A 21,110-nucleotide genomic window follows, 5' to 3' on the forward strand; every position below is an offset into this window, starting at 1 on the left:
GTGTATATTTACAGACTGTTGCAAAAACTAAGAATCTTATAAAAATCAGGTTTAAAACTAAAAAAACACAATTAAAGATGTTTGGAGTTTTATTTTAGTTATTAATTTAAATGTTTTGTCCAAGAGATGCTGATTTGAAACCGTTGTTAGATACAGTTACGGCATTTCCTGTTTCTGCGGAGAGAGGGGAGGCCGTCCCAAAGCTTGCTGCTGTATTTACACCCTCCATCTGACAGGAGGGAGCCTCGTTGAGCTGCGAGGGGGGGGGGTGCTAGTGGATCATCGCCGGAGCTGTATTAGATTAACATTAACGCTTATTGTAGTGTTAAGTGCACTACCTTGCGGCCTGTAGCACCATCCTTGATGGAGCATATGTGTGGGCTGGACCTGTGACAATCTTCCTCACCCTCTCAGACTTTGAGTTGCGCGCGCTGCTAAAGAGACGCGCTACCATGGAAACAGTCTTGAGTAAATCTGATTTTGTCAGAAATCGGGAGAAATGGGGGAGAAATATGACCCCGGGAGGAAACCGGGAGAGGGCAATGAAATCGGGAGTCTCCCGCGAAAATCGGGAAATCTGGTCCCCTAGCAAAAAAGAAATAGAAAAAAAATGATAATCTCAGCACACTGATAAGTATGTTTAATTAATTGAGTTAATATGCCTAGATTGCCTACTCTCAAAGTCATGTATTATATTATTGAGTCAATAATATAATACAACCGTGCGTGCTTTACCTGAACCTCATCATGACACTAGAGAGGACGGCAGGATGGTAATTTCCTGTGTTCAGTGAATGCAACAGAGGCAAGACACCAGACCAACCAGAGATTTGAATGGAAATAAACATCTGTCTTATTGGCTGACAGGTACTCGGACTCAGAGTTTTTGAAGATGGACATAAGAAAACATTTTCTTAAAAAATACGACAATTCTCAAGTGGTGGCTCTGGGGTTGTTGTGTGAGCCACCACTTGAGAATTGTCGTCTTTTTTAAGAAAATGTTTTCCAGGCAAACAAGGTATGTAAATGTCAGTAAACTTTCAAGTTATGCGAACATGTAAGCAAAGCATAAATTACAGCTACGTTGACGTTACTTTGAATCGCGGGGTAAGCTAAACCGTTAGCAAGTAGCTATAGCTAGCCAGATATATGAAATAAACACTTTGTCATACAATCTAAATGTAATGTTTTTTAGCGTACTTGGTGATTTCAAAGAAAGCTCTCTGGGAAATGTTGACTTACTGTTCGACATGAAGCTAGAAGCTAACTTACAGTACACAGTTGATCCTGAGTCCTGTCAGTTAAAGTGTTTCATAGTTAGCTTAGCTAAGCTCAACCTAGCACTGAAATATATGGATGTTATGTGACAGTATTTCTGAGAAAAAGTCAGCTGAAATGGTGGCATAGTTGCCACTGCTTTACGTATCGACAGCATGTTTGCAGCAGTAAATATGGCTGTTTGGCCACTGACGTTGCCATAACAACACCTGAATTTAAAAGTGCAACGAAATTATAATTCTTCTGAATGATATTCCTATTGACAGCTAGTTTCTATGTGAACATTATGAGATGGACAGCCAGAGAGAATAAATGAAAAACAGTTATGAAATACTATATGACAGTAAAACAAGAATACAGTTTAAATGGGGAGTGATTTGTAAAATATCCATAAAGAAAAAGAAAATCTGTTTACAGTTCTGTTTCATATGGGTGTGTTGAGAGATGTATAGATCTCTTAATATTGCTCTCAAAGTGCACCAGATTGATGCTTTTAACTTCAATATTTAAAAAAATATCTTCCCGGGCATGCCCCCGGACCCCCCTAGAGGAGGTGAGGACCCCCTTAGAGGAGGTGAGGACCCCCTAGAGGATGTTAGGTCCACGGTGTTTACATAATTATTTATACAATATGTGTGCTTATGCTAACATCATAAGACAAAAGTTGGTTCCGTGTTGTGTGTAGTGAGACCGCGCTAGAGTGAGGGGGGGGGGCCCCAAGCCAAAGCTCGCTTAGGGCCCCCAAAAGTCTAGGGCCAGCCATGGTCATACCTATGCATTTTATTATAAAGTTGTGTATATTTGCAGACTGTTGCAAAAACTAAGAAGCCTATAAACATCAGGTTTAAAACTAAACAATTAAAGATGTTTGAAGTTTTATTTTAGTTATTAATTTGAATTTGTTGTCTCAAAGAGAGGCTGATTTGAAATAGTTGTTACATATACAGTTACGGCATTTCCTGTTTCTGCCGGAGAGAGCATGGGAGCCTGCCTGCAGTGGAGAGTGGAGAGAGGGGAGTTTGTCCCAAAGCTAAGCTTGTCGCTGTATTTACTCCCTCCATCTGACAGGAGGGAGCCTCGTTGAGCTGCGAGTGCCACTCCACCGAGTTCACTCCGTTACGGAGGGGTAGGGTCGAGGGAGTGGTTTGGGATTGGGCCACAGTGTGAGTTCAGAGTCCGAGGAGAAGCAGCTGTGTTCCCCAGCAACATGGAGCTGAAGACCCTGGCCCTGAACGCGTTTGCACAACACAAGCAAGCCGCCCTCCTCATCGGGGGAGCCGGCGTCGCTTTTCTGGGACTCGGCCTCGGTTATAAATACATGCGAAAGCCCGAAAAAGTAGTCCGTGTGGGCGTAGTGTCTCAGCTCCTCATTCACCCGCTGAAGTCTGGCAGAGCCGTGTCTGTTCCCCTGGCGGAGTGCCTCCAAATCGGCCTGAAGTTTGGAGAGCTGCAGGATCGGTGAGAGTTAAGAAGTTGGATCTTATGGTGGGATTCTGGATGCAAGTGTGCTGTGAAGAAGCACACGTTGATCTCACTTAAAAGTTGGCATTGAAATGAAAGATGAATTCGCCTTATCAAGTTAAACAAACATTTCAACACTAGTGTTCTGCAGGATCAGTGAGGGTAAAGGTTGATATTGTTGGTGCATATCATTGCTTAGGAGAGCCACGCTTTTGATTTAATGTAGGAATTTGCAAGGTGTAAAGTAACATTTATTAAGTACATGTATTTACAAGTACTGTACTTAAAGGTGGGGTATGTAATTTTGGAGAAACCAGCTCGAGTGCGCTAGAATTTGAAACTACGCAGCCGAAACAAATCTGCCTCTTCCTGCTTCAGACTTCCTCACAGAGCCCCTCCTCCAACAATATAACAAAAAGTGTTCCTGTACTTTCTTGTACTTGAGTATGTTCATGTTATGCTACTTTATACTTCCAACCCACTACATTTAAAAGGTAGCTAATGTCATTTTACTCCACTACATTTAACTAAATTAAACTAGTACTAACTCTTTAAGTCACAAAGGAGTACAATTATTTAAATATTTTACAAAGAGTCAATCAGAAATGTGTTTGTCAGTACATTTTAACAGTAACCTGCTACTAAATATAATTATAATATAATTTACTTCTTATACTTTAAGTACAGTAAAGCATCTGAATACTTCTTCCACCACTTAAAAATCACTATATCAAGTTAAACAAACATTTCAACACTTTATTTCGGCAGGATCACTGAGATAATGAGATTTAAAGGTTAATTGTTTCCGGGCAGTGGAAAGTTAGCACTCGAGATAAGATAAACCTTTATTTGTCCTTGGAGGGAAAATCAGGTGGCATAGCATCAATGGAAATACTTTATTTGACATCTGCACAATAACCATGGAGTTTTGGCAAAGAAAGCGTATCAGGCTCCTCCAATGTACAACATTCTTACCATGCAAAGAAAAAGACATACAATAAATGAGTGCAGTAGATATAATGGTGCAAGAATTAAAAAAATACATGCATATATGCTAAGTTAATCATTCACTTACATACTGCACAGAGGACAGTTTGAGTTCACCCTGCACAAGAAAACTAAGAATACAAAATAAAGATGTTGCCTAAACACACGAGGGTGTCTGGATTCTGCACGGCTCAGTCAATAATCAACATAAACATGTACATAAGTATAATACTAGTATTGTAATGGCAATTGTAATGCTCCAAAGTCCTATATCCTTTGCCATTACTTCACAGGAGGGTTTAGAGCAGGGGTGTCAAACTCGAGGCCCGGGGGCCAAATCCGGTCTGCGACTTCATTTTCTGTGGCCCCACAAGAGCTCTGAAAGAATATAACATGTTTTATTATACGGTTACATGGCGATTTACAGAAGCACATTGCCCATAATGCATCTCAATTTCATTCAGAATTTGACTTTAGGAGTACTTTTCCCCGTACTTTTCTCGTTTAGTTCCGTTAGTACCCCTTAGGTTGCGTTCACACCAAAAAGAGTACTTAGTGCCGGGAACTTTTACCCCCATTTTCAGTGCCTGCTAGAGAGGTGGTACCAAAAAAGTACCAATTTCTATTGGCTGGGCGAATTGCAAACCACGCCCCGTAAAACTCTGAACGTTTTGTGAAGCTGCCATTGTATTTGTGGCATTAGCATTATTAGCATTAGCATTAGCCCCGTGCACCAACGGAGAGAGAATAACTTATGGCAACACAAAAAACAACATGGGAGCGGTGAAGTGATGAGGAGGTGCCGACACTTAGTACGGCAAAGTACTTGGTGTGAAAGCGGCTTGTCACTTTTTTTTCTACACAATGTCACTTTTCTTTTTCAAAATGTCACTTTTTTTTCTTCCAAATGTCACTTTTTAAAAAAACTTTTTTTTCTCCAGAATTTGGCTTTTCTTTTTAAATCATTTTGTGACATTCTCACTGAAGAGACTTGCAATTACTTGCCCTAGAGAAGTTATTACCCTATCAGATAATAATCCAATCCAGAGGCAATCATGTAATATAATGCATTATAACATATTTATGTATTTTGATATAGTCTTAAAGTTACAACCGGCCCTTTGAGTGCAACCATAATTCCTATGTGGCCCGTGATGAAATTGAGTTTAACACCCCTTGTTCAGATGATTTTCCGATCCATTGCTGCAGTTTAGAATGATGTTTTATTTAGCGTTGTACATACCAAGGTTTAATTAAAGTCAATAGTTGTGGTGAGCATCTGCCGGCTGGTGGAATCGGTGTGCTCTTCCTCCTGTGTCCTCGTCCTGTCACCCCTTTGTATACACCCTGTGCAGCTAAGCCACCAAGTGTTCAAAATAGTATTGCACTATACATATAAATAAAGTAAACTGAGACACCAACAACACGCATAAAATGGCTCCTACAAGTATAAATAGTGATTGTTTTCAGTAGAGCTGTTCTCTGAACTGTCCAACATTATTATAAAATATACCAACTTTAATTTCCATATTCAAATGCAGCATCCATGCATGCAGGACAAAGTGTACCAATGGAAATGCTTTTATTTTGTTGCACATTTGGATTAAATTACAATCCTTGCAGATCTTAAAAAAATAAAAATGATGTTGCTTAAAAAAAAACTTAACAAAATGAGATGCGGGTAAAACTAAAATATTAAATAATTAAGTACAAAACCATAAGAAAACAAACAATAGAAAACTGATAAACAATAAGCTAACAGATAACGGATATATCATAAATTGACTCCTAAATATTTTAATTATCACATTTACCACAAAGTCATCAGACAAGTTTGGTGTTTTATAACTCACCCATTTTTCCTCAAGGACATGAACTTTAATTATTTTACTCGTTATTTCTTCCCCTTGCAGATTGTTTACATCGTCCAATCATCTATATTATACAGGGGTGTCCAAACTACGGCCTGCGGACCATTTTGAATCGGCCCTCGGCAAATTCAAAAAGTATAATGCGACAAATGCAACTTGTCTTATATTGTAGTTCATAAATATACATGTACACATATATTACACAGTAGTATTCATGTGTTAGTAAGACCACTTTTCAAATAAATTCAATTAAAGTTGGTAACATTGTCATATCTTAGTTGATAAGAAAAAAGCCCAATGACTTGTTTCCACAACAAGCTTGAAATACACTTCTTATTTCTCCTTATTATAATCAATCTTCTGTTGTAAGGGATGAGCTGCCAACACTCACACGCATCATGTACCTACATATGATTGATTTTGCTAACTTATAACTGAATTTATGAGGCAACATACCTCTAGTGCAGTGTTTCTCAAACTTTTTCATACCAAGGACCACTCAATAAAAAAACACTCGCGGACCACCTAACTCCACAAATGTAAAAAGAAACATTGTTTTTCTAGAACGGATTATAAATCGCCTGAAAATGGTACAAACAAGTGGCAACATGTGTGATGAAGGTGTTGCGCTGGGCTATTTCATGCAATCGAAAGTGAAACTTAACCTCGCTCCATTGCGGAGATATTCCCGCGAGAGTGCGGAAAACTTAAATATATTTATTTATTTCAAATATGAAATGTTACCAATATACTCACGGACCACTAGGAGGCGCTCACGGACATCCAGAAAACGGCAGGCCTTCCTTCCAGAACCATGTGTCATGTATGATTCCTGTATTAATGTCTGTTTCCCTGCAGACACTGGCTGGTGGTGACGGAGGAAGGTCACATGGTCACGGGCCGACAGCAGCCTCGCCTGGTCCTCGTCTCTCTGACCTGCGAGGACGGCCATGTTTGTTTGAGCGGCCCGGACATGGAGGAGCTGAGATTCCCCGTCAAGCAGCCCGACAACAGCGTCATCGACTGCAGGTCCAACAACATGTCTGACTGTTCATTCAGCTGATGCTTTTAAACAAAGCCCCTTGCAATAACTGGAACAGCAAGAAGTCCTTCAAGTACATTAGCTTCAAAAAGTCAAAAGTCAAACAATTTTGAGGGCTTCGTAATAAATGAGAACTTTTTTCTTTTTGTGTCGGACAACAGCGTGATCGACTACTGGTCCAACGTCAGGGTCCAATCGAGTCTGACTCTCAATACATTACATTTTCAAACCAACTTGCAAACAGCCATGAGGATAGCAACTCATGAAAGTACATGTGCTTCAATAAACCAAACCATGTTCTTCGTACAGAAATGAGAAGGTTTTTTAATTTAATTATCCGATTCTAATAGCAAAGCTGCAGGCGAAAGGAACAGAACATGAGAGTTCATATTGTATCACAGATTTCACCACAGATTTCTCGATCCTCTTATTTCCCAAAGATAGTCATAAAAGACGCCACGTTATTGGTACCATATTTGTTATTTTGTCTCCGATGTATGCATTATGTTGTTGTTGTTGTTGTGCTGCAGAGTTTTCGGAGCGGACATCCAGGGTCGGGACTGCGGAGAGGAAACGTCCCGCTGGCTGATCCGGTTCCTGGGGGAGGAGCAGACCTTCCGCCTCGTGCACTTCGAGCCCCAGATGAGAGGGAGGCGGTCTCAGGACGCTGAGCCGCCGCTCCCTCCCTTCGAGGTGAAGTGTGGCTTTGAGTCCCAGATTTCAACGCTCCTCTTCATCAACATGTGTCCCCTCTTCCTCATGTCTCCTCTTCATCAACATGTGTCCCCTCTTCTTCATGTCTCTTCTACATCAACATGTGTCCCCTCTTCTTCATGTCTCTTCTACATCAACATGTGTCCCCTCTTCTTCATGTCTCTTCTACATCAACATATGTCCCCTCTTCTTCATGTCTCTTCTACATCAACATGTGTCCCCTCTTCTACAGCAACATGTGTCCCCTCTTCTTCATGTCTCTTCTACATCAACATATGTCCCCTCTTCTTCATGTCTCTTCTACATCAACATATGTCCCCTCTTCTTCATGTCTCTTCTACATCAACATGTGTCCCCTCTTCTACATCAACATGTGTCCCCTCTTCTTCATGTCTCTTCTACATCAACATATGTCCCCTCTTCTTCATGTCTCTTCTACATCAACATGTGTCCCCTCTTCTACAGCAACATGTGTCCCCTCTTCTTCATGTCTCTTCTACATCAACATGTGTCCCCTCTTCTTCATGTCTCTTCTACATCAACATGTGTCCCCTCTTCTACATGTCTCTTCTACATCAACATGTGTCCCCTCTTCTTCATGTCTCTTCTACATCAACATGTGTCCCCTCTTCTTCATGTCTCTTCTACATCAACATGTGTCCCCTCTTCTTCATGTCTCTTCTACATCAACATGTGTCCCCTCTTCTTCATGTCTCTTCTACATCAACATGTGTCCCCTCTTCTTCATGTCTCTTCTACATCAACATGTGTCCCCTCTTCTTCATGTCTCTTCTACATCAACATGTGTCCCCTCTTCTTCATGTCTCTCCTACATCAACATGTGTCCCCTCTTCTTCATGTCTCTTCTACATCAACATGTGTCCCCTCTTCTTCATGTCTCTTCTACATCAACATGTGTCCCCTCTTCTCCATGTCTCTTCTACATCAACATGTGTCCCCTCTTCTCCATGTCTCTTCTTCATCAACATGTGTCCCCTCTGTGGAAAGAGACTCTGAAAGTTTCAGGAACAAAGATTTTCTCTCTTTTTGATCCATTTCTATAAAAACCTGTCTGAAAATGAGCTGATCAGATTTTGGCCACTTGATGATGTCATAACGATGTGTTGTCTTGTGTAACCATTAGCCAATCAGCAACAAGGTAACCCCCCCCCCCCCCCCCCCTATCACCTGAATCTCCTCCTAGAGCTCCATTGAGTTCTTTGTAACCAGATGTCTCTCAGAGGGGCGTGGGGAGGGGCTCCTTATTTTCATCTAAAGTAACAGACAGAGAATCAGCACTTTGGAAACAGGGCTGAAACAGAGGGGATTATGGGTAATGCTGCAATGATCTGTTTGGTGTTTCAGCCAATCAGAGACAGGCTCTGTATATATCTGAGACCTGTGATATATTGATGAAGAACAGAATAGGGGACCTTTTTAAAAAAACAACTTAATTGAATTTTCTCTGAGATAATAAAGTCAAACAAAGAACATTCCAGACATTAGACTGAATCCTATTTAAGATAGATTTCAGCTTTGCGACCGCATGTTAAGGCCATCGTAGGTAAAGCAAAGTAACAATTATTCTATGATTTTATTTTATTTACTCTAATAAATACATTTAGGAGTAAAAATCCCAAATTTTAAAAACAACTTACCAGAGATAATGAAGTCATTAAAGAATGTAGAAAAATCCAAGATTAAGATATTTAGTTTTACTCAATATCAACCCCTCCTCTGGCATTGTGATTTCTTAACAGCCTTGCCATCAAATTAAAACTATATTTGTAAAAAAGTTGTGAGAAAAAAAGGAAAATAATGGTTTTCACGGTTTGAGTGTTCCCAGAATGTCCCAAGCAGAAGAACAGTTTATTTCTCTCCACTAGGTGGCGTACCCGGACGAGGCTCCTGTGATGCTCCTCTCCGAGGCCTCCGTGCAGGATCTGAGCAGCCGGCTGGAGGAAGGCGTCACTGCGAAGCGTTTCCGCCCAAACATCGTGATCAGTGACTGTGAAGCCTTCGCTGAGGTGGGTCTCAACATCTGTGAATAAAGCTCTGGGGCCTCGTTCATAAACGCTGCGTACGCGCACAAGATGGCGTACGCCAGTTTCTACGCAATGTTTGTGATTTATGAAATACTAACTTGACGGGAAAACGTGCGGTCCTCCACGCAAACTCTGACCCATGCGTACGCACTAAGCACAACAACGGGAGAGACGAGAAACTGCGACCCCGTTGGCAGAAGGAAGGATGGAGAGAAATGTGTGGAAATAATACCATAAATAAAACGTTACCTCTCATTTACCAGATATGAAGAATTAATGTTCACACATCGATTAAAGCCGATCTTAAAATGATGAAACAAACGCCTGCTTGAGACTCCTCAGTGCACACACACATAACGTGGAGAAATAAATAAATACGGATATGTTATTTAAAACCACCTCGAATATGTTGTGCTAATGTTATGAAATGTTTTCTCATAAATGATGCGGTAAGCAGGAGGACAGAATTACTTTAAACTGATGCCGTTTTGCTTTCTATAGGTTGTATACGAGCATGGTTTTATATACCATCATGTTTAATCGTGTTTTATGCCGTTCGCCGCCTACTTGATAAGTCGCTCGTAAAACACAGGAGGTATGGGAGCTAAGAACACCATGTGGTCAATTGAACAGGAGCTAATATAACGCAACACATTAGCTGTATTTCCTTCATGGTGGATTATGGATATACACCAACTACCAAATACAAACAAATAATTCAGATCCAGTCGTCATGACTACACTCCGGAGGGATTCCCCGATCACTTCTTAGTTTCTCATCAAGTTGGGGTCTCCTGTCCCCGGGACAAACACACCGCCTGAGGAAGGCTGTGTGTATAGTTTTTGTCATGAACCTTTTTCGGACCACTTATTTATTTATGTTGGTGACGATCCGACCTCCATGCTGCTACTCTGTTCAAACGGCATCCACCAAACAATGTGCTTTATCTCCACCTCCCCAAAATAACCAGAACCTGACACGGTGTGAGACGTCTTTTAGCTGTTCTGTCGTCATTTCCTGCGATCTCCTTCAAAATGAATGAATGGCCGTTTCTTTGACTGTTTATAGGCAAATCTGGGCGTTACGTGAAGCCCGCAAAAGCTGCGCCGCATTTCGAGTCGGTTGTGATTTATAAAGGGAAACCGGCGTAGGAAGTGCCGGTACGCACTTTCCTCGCCGGTACGCAGTCTTTTATGAATCGGAAAGTGTCGGTGCGTATTTATTTGCTTTATCTTACCTAAGAAACCTTCCCACGCCAATCCTACGCACGGCTTTATAAACGAGGCCCCTGATCCCTCTGAACATAAATCTAAACACACCAAGGCAGTCCTGCAAAGACTAGGGGGTTTTCCCTCTTAAAAGATCAGGTGTTGTCCGTCATAAAACTCAAGAAATAACAGAATATCTGAGAAAACAAATTACATTATTATAAAATAAACTTAATTGGTGAAATTCCAAATAAACGTCACAGTATATAACGTTAAAAAAAAGCCTTAATCTGGAATCAATCATTAATATAAAGCAATATAATTCATATTGTATAAAGTATTTTAACCTTTTTGTACTTTGGGTATACTTTGACGCTGACACTTGTGTACTTTTACCTGAGTAAACTTGTGCATGCTGTACTTTCTTTGTTAATAAACAAATGTGTTGTATTGGCAAGAGGCAGCATTACAGTCGTTATATCCACTTTAGAAGATAAGATATATTTATCATGAACATCATCGTGTAATGAAAGCAGTCAACGCTACGATATTAACATCCAATTATTTAGTCAAAACTATATTTAATGAAATCCATCCCTTATCACGTAAACACCGTCTAACCGATCAGATGAAGGCGTTCCCTCGTGTGTAGGGAGAAACGATCGTTCGGTCCTTTTCTCCCGTGACTAATCCCTCACCCTTTTCAGTGTGAGCAGCGCGGACTAAATTTAACTCAAACTGTTTCTCTTTTTCAGGACTCGTGGGTAGATATCCAGATCGGCAGCGTGAGGCTTCAGCGTGTGAAGTCATGTGGACGGTAACTCGGAGGACGCTTCACACAGATTTATGAACCTTATGTAGCCGCTCCTTTTCCCCACTTCCGGTTCAGATTAGTCCGTAGATCGGGGGGGTCCAAACTTCTTTCACGAGGGCCACAAAAATATACGAAGGCCTGGGCCGCTCACTGGAGGTATGTCGCCTCATAAGTTCAGTTATAAGTTAGCGAAATCAATCACATGTAGGTACATTATTCTTGATACTTGAAAATGCTTTAAGAAACACGACAGCCTGCATCACAGCTCTCCAGAGGGCTTACTTTGTTTAGTTGGCAGCTCATCCCTTAAAACAGAAGCTTCAGATTGCTTATGATACGAGGAAATATCAAGGGTTTATTTCAAGGTTGTTAAGAAGAAAGCCCAAATACAAATTTACATATCAACTTAGATTTGTTCACCTAGCATGCTATCTTTAGGCAATATCATACGTCTCAGATATATACAAATATATAAAAAACATGTCTATGAAGTGTTTTGCTCAAAATACCAAACAGATCATTCTAGCCATGCCTCATATCCCTCTATTTCACTTCCTGTTTCAAAAGTGCTGATTCGGGGATAAAGCTTCAAAACTATTTTTTGAATAAAAAATAAAAAGGAGGGGTCTGAGTTCATGCGGGACCCGGCAGCTACTGTCTAAACTAAATGCTGTGACCTGCTCTATCGAAATCAGCCGCATTGACCCGAAGACACATGTTGAGTTGTATACACTGTTGGAAAGAGGAGATTCCTAGCTTTCCAATGATATCAGGATTGTTGTTGTGCTCCAAATATTAAGCGAAATATGTCGCATTATAGAACGACTGTTACGAGTCCTCATTTTGAGAAAAAGGCCTTCAAAGTTTTCTCTCCTCTGGAATCCATCGATCTGATTGGTTATCAGCAAATGATCAAAATACTACGGAGGGAAGATATTTTCGTTTGGAGGGGAAGCTCGCGAGTGTGTGTGTGTGTGTGTGTAATTTTGCGTTTCTGTGTATCGCGTTTGTTTCCCGGGGAAAACACTCACGAGAAACACCGGCTGTTGTTCTGCCTGCTGTGACGTCACGTTACTCCGTTCTCCGCTTGTAATTATGCCGAAGCTTCAAAGTTGTATTTATCATCTGCATTTGCCGAAACAAGTTTAATATTCTGAAAGCCAAGACTTTGTTTATTTGAAAACGGATACTATACTCTTACGTTCATAATTTCAGCCGGAGGGAGGGGGGGCGGCGGCGCTGCTGGAAGAGCAGATTGCGAGTGAGAGGTGTCTTCGTCCCTTTACAAGCTTAAAGAATGTATTTATCGTTTGATTTTGGAAATAAAAGTTTCATATTCTGAAAGCCGAGACTTTGTTTATTTAAAATAAACAAAACACCCGAACCCCGAAAAAATATTTTTTTACGTAAATCCAAGTTTATTTTGAAATGAGCCGTTGAGACTTCCGACTGATTTCGATAGAGCGGGTCACATATTACGTCCAAAACAGTCGGGCATTGTTTCTGATAGCAACGTTTCTGATTGGCCCGTGGGTCCACATTTCAGATGTTACGTCATATCGGACGCAAATCTGGATCAGCTCCGTTGTTCCCCGTTTTTAGAGATTTAGGTACGGAGGAAAAGAGAGAGGGTTTATTTCCTGACGCTGCGTGAGTTCCCCGACACACCGGGGACACATGTTGATGTAGAGAAGACATCACAAAGTGCATTTTGCATGATAGCTCCCCTTTAAATAACACATGAATACTACTGTGTAATATATTTGAACATATATATTTAACAAGTACATTATAAGACAAGCAGACGTTTCATTTGTGGGCCATATTCCATTATCCTTTTTTAATTTTAAGATAGCGAGTAAAATTATTAAAGTTCATGTCCTTGAGGAAAAATGGGTGAATTATAAAACGCCAAACTTGATGACTTTGTGGTACATTTTTCAACATGAATACTGTGTAATGTATTTGAACATAATATATTTAAGAAGTACAATATAAGACAAGCAGAAGTTTATTATACTTGAGTCATTATACTTTTTTTATTTGCTGAGTGAGCGCCGATTCAAAATGGTCCCCGGGCCGTAGTTTGGACCCCCCTGACAGTCTTCCGGTTTAGCACGAGCAGCTTTGTGTACATTAATTGCACAACAACAATGAATACAGACCCCTCCTCCCCCTCTGAGTGGCTGCAGGACGACATTTGACTTCTGATGTTTCCCAGGTGTATTTTCACCACCGTGGATCCTGAAACGGGAGTGATCTCCAGGAAGGAGCCTCTGGACACACTGAAACGGTACAATTCCACTCAAATATTATGAGAGGAAGTGGATTTTTCTGATCACAAATGTTTATCACACTTCAGCATACATTGGGAACATTTGTATTTCATGCATGGCTGCAATTTAGGATTGTTTTCATTGTTGATTAATAGAGCCCGGGACTCGATTAAAAAAATTAATCTAATTAATTAGAGGCTTTGTAATTAATTAATCGAAATTAATCGCATTTTTAATCAAATATACATATCTGACCTGAGAACAGTGAGAAGCAATCTCCACATGGATGTTACTCCAAGTGGTCTACAGTCGAGTGCAGTCCAGTGAGCCAGGGAGTTGGTTATTTCCTCAGACGTGGACTCACTTATCCTGGCCCTGAAACCAGTCGTCTGGTTGAGTGTGGGTTGGGTCAGGGTGTGGTTCCTTGCACTCGGAGTCGGGCTAACGTCCACGCTAGCTGCTACATGCTAGCTGCTACATGCTAGCTGCTACATGCTAGCTGCTACATGCTAGCTGCTACATGCTTTGCATTTAGGTGATACTTTAGGCTTGATGTGCTGCGGCTCTTATCGACGCTTCCACCCGTCCGTTTTTTAAAACAAAATGTCCCATCCACGGGGCCGACCAAAGCGGTCTCATCAGCTTGTTCGTTCATGTTTGACTATTGTTCACCGTGGTTTGTTGTTGTTTGAAGTCCCATGCTGAAGTCATGAACGTTAGTTGGTGCTCCAGTGTAATCGGTACGCCTGAAACTCATCCAGTGAGAAACGTTCCGCTGTGCAAAAATAAGTGCGATTAAAGTGCGTTAATTTTTGTGTAATTAATTAATCTTAATTAACGCGTTAAAGTCCCGGCCCTATTGATTAATCATTTAATATATAAAATATCAGTAAATGGTGAATAACGTCCATCCTAGGTTCTCAAAGTTTTGTCCGTCCATATTCACATCATTTGATATAAAACAGAGGAAAGCAGCAATTATCTATATTTCAGAGGCTGGAAACAGCATTGTCTTATATAACAGTTAACTTATTACAAATATAGTTGCCGATTATTCTTCTGACAACTTTCTAATGAATTACTTGGCTGATCTGTGCAGCTCTGATTTCATGCAATCCAAATTCAAAGCTTACCATTTGGCTGTTTTTCTCAGTACTGACTTGAACGACTCTTATTTAATTATTTATATGTAGCATCATTGTGTCTAATCTTGCATTATTTTCCTCTCTTTAGTTAATTTAAATGTGGTTTCTTTATCATTAATCTTTCCCTCAAGGAAGTGTATTTCTAAAAACTAAAAGTGGCGTTTTCCCGTCTGACTTCACACTAAAAGCCTTAAAACTCTTCCTGGTTGCATTTCTTTCACAGCTATCGCCTGTGCAAACCCTCGGACCAGCACATCTACCATAAGTCTCCTCTGTTCGGGCAGCTGCTCGTGGTGAAGCAGGCGGGGATCCTGCAGGTCGGAGACGTCGTGTACAAGATCAGCCGCTGATGAAAGGAGAGGGACTAACATGATGACTATTAACACTTTCACGGTATAATCACACACACGAGGTAAAGCTGTTGAAAGTACAGTAACAAACATGTGTTGTTGTTCCATTTGACTGCATACTGTATATGTGATATCAGTAGTTTTGTAACACGACCGGTGCTTGAATTAAAGAATACTTTAATTGTCACCTCTAGGTTGCTTGTGTTTCTTTTTGGTTGTTTTGCATCTTTGTGTCCTCCATTGGTGTCTCTTTTATCGTAAAGATGCATTTCTTTAGACATTGTAAGTTTCTTCTTTGTCTCTTTTGGCGCTTTCCACTGCAGGGCCTCGCTCGGCTTAGTACGGTATGGTTAGGCCTTGTTAGACCTGGCTCACTTTATGCTGCGTTTCCATTACAGTTTAGGAACTGGGGCAGTAACTATAGTAACGCAGTGTAGGCGGAGCCGTGACGTCATCTTCAATGAGAACCACAAAAACAACATCAGCCGTTAGCTGTTAGCACTCAGAGCTCACAGCTCCTCATATCTGTTCAGAAACTAGACAGAAGTTAAACAAGTCCAAACCACAGACTGCCTGTGTCATGGAGAATACAGTCGCTGCTTTATTTCTGTCTGTAGGCCGTTGTTGTGAGTGTGGACGGTCGGAGCATATACAGCGTTAGCTTAGCCGATCTCCATTCAGAAAACATGCATTTTAAAAGGTGTTTCTCTGCCGTCGGTCTGCAGACTCGTCAAAGCATTAATTCATGGTTTTTACTAACCGGTATCAGTGTGTTGTTACTTCGGCATCATTTTGAAACGTGTATTACAATTAAATCACGGTCAAATATGTTCATTTTGTTGTAGTTGCCAGCGATTCTCTCTCTAGTTTAGCATACTCAGCCCGACTCAGCCTGGTTGTTGGCCCGGAAAGAACCTCGATTTTGGAGAGCCAGAAAACTGTGAAAAAGTACCCGCTAGCCGGAACTACGCCTAGTGAAAACGTGCCCTTAAACCGCGCTGTAGTGGAAATGCGTCAACATTTGTGTCTCCTGGTTTGTGTCTCTTTTTTTGGTTTATTTACATATTTTGGTGGATATTTTCATCTTTCTCTGTGCCTCTTTTTGATTGTTGGTGGTGATTTTTGTGTCTCTTTTAGATTATTTTTGTCTCTGGTTGATTTGGGCCTGTGTTTTGCTCTGTTAGTCCCTCTTGTAGGGCCGGCCCTTGGCATAGGCAGTATAGGCGAATGCTAAGGGAATCAACCCATGGGGAGCGTCAAAAATTGAGGGAAAAAAAAGAAAGTTAGAAATTAAAAATAAATATTTTTTCTTATTTCCTAACAACACAATTTCCCAATTTTGGATCAACAAAGTACATTTTTTTATCTTATACTAACATAACTACGCCTATATTACAGCATCCATAAACTATGGCACACACCCCGCCCCCAAAATCAAGTTGAACTGCCCCAGCCCCAGTAAAAACCAGAGGTTTATGTGAAATATTTCTTTTTTTTAAATAATGGTTTTAGTGTGCAATTATAGGTTTTAATTTTGTATTAGTCTTAATTTAAAGATAACTCAAACTCCCAAAAAACGTATACAGCTTCTGTGTGCTTTTATTAACATTGGAATTTACTGTGTACGCGGCCGTGGGGGGGGGGGAGCTTTAGAGAGCTCTCTCCTGAAAGACTGAGCGGCTCGGATAACCTCAGCCCAGTGAGGTAAAGGCACATCTTTATATGATCATTATAGTTATAGAAAAATAAGAGAATAGATGAAAAACAGGTATAAAATACTATATGAGATTAAAAAAAGTTGTTATTAATAAACAAGAATACAGTTTAAAAGGGGAGTCATTTGTAAATTATCCATAAAGAAAAAGAAAATCTGTATACAGTTCTATTTCATATGGGTGTTGAGAGATGTATCCATATCCTATGTTGCTGTCCAGATTGATGCTTTTAACTTCGATATTTAAAAAAAAAAAAATCTTCCTGGGGGAGCATGCCCCCTGGACTCCCCTAGAGGAGGTTAGGTCCCCCCCACTTAAATCATGTTCACATTGATAGGATACTAAATACAGTTGCACATCTTTTGTCCATATCTTCCTGTTTTGGTGGTCATGCCACAATCGTGGGGGGGGGGGGCGCCAGCTAAAATCTTGCCTAGGGCAGCAAATTGGTCAGGGCCGGCCCTGCTCTTGTGTCTCTTTGTAGTCCTCGTGTGTCTCCTTGCCGTGTATTGTGTCTCCTAGTTGGCCTTTTTGTGTCTCTTTTGTATATTTTTGAGGAGATTCTCACCTTTTGTGGCCTTTTTGCGTTTTTGTTTAGTAATTCTGTGTCTCTTAAGATGCATCTTTTCAGACATTTTGAGTCCTATATCTCTGTGGTAGTTTTGCGGCTCTTTTTGTCCCTTCTGTGACTTCCCAACAAGAAATACTAGCCTCTCCTCCAGGGCCCCCAAACCTGTGGAGCCCTCTGCCAAATATCCCCGATCAGTAATCATGCCGTGACTCGGAGGCTCTACAAATTGTACGTTTGTCCCGACACAGAAAGCTGGATGCTCATGTTGGGTTCTAATCATTACCTTGGGCTGAAATCTAACATGCAAATCCTGTCACCTACTTCCTAAGAGCAGCCTCTACATGCCAACGTAACTGCAAGGAATTCAACAAAACAAAAGACACTGAAACACACCCTCTTCATGCTGTGTGTGATTTCACGTGACAGTGAAGAGCTTCTTCAGACGTAAAGTGCCCCCGGTCCAACCTGCCTCGGGTAATGACACACACGAGCTGTTGTGTCTCAAAGGTAAGAGGAAACAAATGTGTTGAAACACGAAGTTGAACATCCAAAACGCCTCGCCGTGTTTTTATTACAATCAGGGACGTTTCCGCACAAATGAGTAGTTACGGGGGTCTGTAATTTGCAGGGTCCTTGGTTAAAAGAACGCATAGAGGACACATTAAGACGCACATTTAATATGAGTGCAACCCTGTATATTTACACACCCTCCTCCACTTTAAATAAAGGTGCTGGATGTGAGGAGTGATGTGGAGAAGACTAGCGTCACCTTAGAGAAATACTTTAATTTCATTCTGCTTTGTTTTGAGACAAAGCTTCACTGAAATCTAACAAGAGAAGAACAAGAGCTGATGATAAAACAACAGTATTTCTATTTCTATAATGCAGCCGCAGATGTTATGTCATACTTGTGGGGAAACTTCTGAAGCAATTGGAAACAGGACTCAGAGGCACGAGGAGAGCTGAAGCTTTGGTGGCAAACACTGACGGTTTATTTGGAGCTTCGGCCGGAGAATTCACAAAACCGGCGGTGTGTCACGAGTTGACACACGCGCACGCAAAGATTTTCGGGTTTCTGGCGGATTTAGTTACTTTTTTAGTTACTCCACCTCCTCACCTGCTGCGACCTCGGTGGCAGCTCTTTTAGAATATCCCGGGGCCAAGCACATTGGCTGTTATCATCTCAGCCTTTGTTCTTCCACATTGCATTTTCTTTGCAGTGTTCGAATCACTAAACATGGCACTTGCCAGCTTATTGCAGTCCATGCTGTTATAACTCAAACCATGCTTAACTGTGTGATACACTGATGTTCCCTCACGTGCAGCAACTTTGTCTTGTTTCAGGTCGTTTTCTCCACCGTGACTGAAAACTCCCTCCGACACAAGGTGCAGAAGACCCGAGACAGATCTCCACTCACGGGCTTTACCCAACTGTGTTTTTCTTCCCACTGTTTGTTGTAAGCAGGGCCGCCTTAATGCACGGGCTGACCTGGGCTGAAGCTCAGGGGCCTACGGAGATCAGGGGCCTATCATGAGCCAATACTAAAGTAAAAAAAAAGTTTTTTATTTCGGATGTTTTTAAAAAACATTTAAATAAACAAAGTCTTGGCTTTCAGAATATGAAACTTTTATTTCCAAAATCACACGATAAATGCATTTGTGAAGCTTGTAAAGGGAAGATGACAGCTCTCACTCGCCACTCACTCCTCCTCCCTCCGCTGACATTATGAATGTAAGGCGTTTAGTAATCATAGATAACACGGCAGGGTCCGTTACAGTTTGTTTTCATCTGGTTTCAAATAAACAAAGTCTTGGCTTTCAGAATATTAAAATGCAGATGATAAATACAACGTTGAAGCTTCGGCATAATTACAAGCGGAGAACGGAGAAACTTGACGTCACAGCAGGCAGAACAACAGCCGGTGTTTCTCCTGAGTGTTTTCCCCGGGAAACAAACACAATACACACAAACGCAAAAATACACACACACACACACACACACACACACACACACACACACACACTCATGAGCTTCCCCCAGACCAGTAAACCAAACGAAAATATCTTCCCTCAGTAGTATTTTGATCATTTGCTCCGCTAATCAATCAGATGGATGGATTCCAGAGATGACTCCGAAACAGTCAGTGGGCATCACTTCACAGCCAATCAGCATGAGAATATGTTTCACATGTGACTTATTCAAATTGCGAGTGATTGAGTGACAGATGAAGGTTGTTTAGGAGAAAAAGTTTGAGAAGAAAAAGTTTGAGAGTGGCGCTCGGGAAGGAAATTGTTGAGGGAAAAGGAGTTTCGAGAAAAGCAGCTGTTATAAAGCATGCCGAAGCTTCCAGGTTATTTTAAACCTGTCGGCCAGGATGAGGAGGAAGGACAGATGAGTTCTGTACCGAGCGGCAGCGGTGCCGGCCGCGGGGCCTCGGAGCCAAGTAGGCCGTCTGGGTCTGATAGCGATGGAGTAGCGGGAGAGGAAAAACAGAGAGGAGGGACATTATCTGTTGGAGGAGATGGAGAGGACGACGAGGACTTGCTACGTGGAGGGGAGCCAACGGCAACCGGACAGATACACGAGGGAGGCCCGATACGTCACTCATCTGGAGGAGAGGACCAGGCGCGCAGAGCAGAGTGGAGAAGTGCGATCACAGAGCCTGCCGAGGCTATACATGACTTTCATTTGTTGTTTAAATAGGGGGCCTACAAAACCTATCAGCCCCAGGGCCTGATGGCAGGTTAAGGTGGGCCTGGTTGTAAGACACAAGTCTTTTCTTTTTAGAAGGGCCAGGTCCCAGCACCACATCCTCTCTCTCTTCTCCTCTTTCATTATCACCTCCTCCACCAGCAGCGCTCATTTTCCCACACGACTGAACAGGCTGACATGCCACACAAACAATGATGCCGCGCCCGCCGCCCGCGGCCCACCGGAGAAAATCTCACACACACACACGCACGCACGCACACAAACACACACACGTGCAAGCATTGTGCCTGCCCTGGCAACTGAGCGGTCCTAGCGCCCTTTCATACAGCACACAAACAAACAAATAAAAGGCACGCAGCCAGACACACTGCATTGCGCACAAACAGAAAAAATAATAATATATTTGTTCCCCTTTACACGGGAGTCCGGGACAAACAAACTCCCGTACGGGACACGCCCCGTTTGGCTCAAATACGGGACATCCCGGCCAATAGGGGACGGTTGGCAACCCTAGTTGACACAGCGGTTGCCAAACCAATTCTGAAGAACTCTTTCTGTAGCTCCAGGTTTGAATTAGTTCAGAGTGTAATAATCAACATTCTTTATCAGTGAGACTAAACATCATGGACCCTGACTCTAACTAGAGCTCTCGTCCACAGAAAAGAATGAGCGCCAGGGAACCTTCGTCCCTGAACAGTAAACTACCTCATGGCGGCTTGTGCTCCGTCATAGACTGGCAACAACAATGCACCCAAGCTGCCCCTCCTTAAGAGAGATAGCAGCAATCATAGATATATATATATAAACACTAGATGGCTCATGGGAGATTTTCCAGCGTAGCTGACCGGCCGCCATCTTGCCACAGTCAACAGTTACTCTGATTCGCGTTATGGTAGCTGTTGTCAGGTGAGTGATCTGC

General features: G+C 41.8%; 1 protein-coding gene across 1 annotated transcript; it reads left to right on the top strand.

Moving 5' to 3' along the window:
- The first annotated feature begins 2,251 nt into the window (after positions 1 to 2,251).
- Positions 2,252 to 15,379, top strand: marc1 (mitochondrial amidoxime reducing component 1). Its single transcript, XM_034112095.1, has 7 exons — positions 2,252 to 2,736; positions 6,456 to 6,626; positions 7,170 to 7,332; positions 9,240 to 9,380; positions 11,363 to 11,424; positions 13,643 to 13,714; positions 15,066 to 15,379. The coding sequence occupies exons 1-7, from the start codon at positions 2,486 to 2,488 to the stop codon at positions 15,190 to 15,192; spliced, it is 987 nt and encodes a 328-aa protein (XP_033967986.1). The 5' UTR covers positions 2,252 to 2,485; the 3' UTR covers positions 15,193 to 15,379.
- Positions 15,380 to 21,110: the final 5,731 nt, after the last annotated feature.

Source organism: Pseudochaenichthys georgianus, chromosome 22 (genome assembly GCF_902827115.2).
Source record: "Pseudochaenichthys georgianus chromosome 22, fPseGeo1.2, whole genome shotgun sequence".
NCBI classification, from domain to species: Eukaryota; Metazoa; Chordata; class Actinopteri; order Perciformes; family Channichthyidae; genus Pseudochaenichthys; species Pseudochaenichthys georgianus.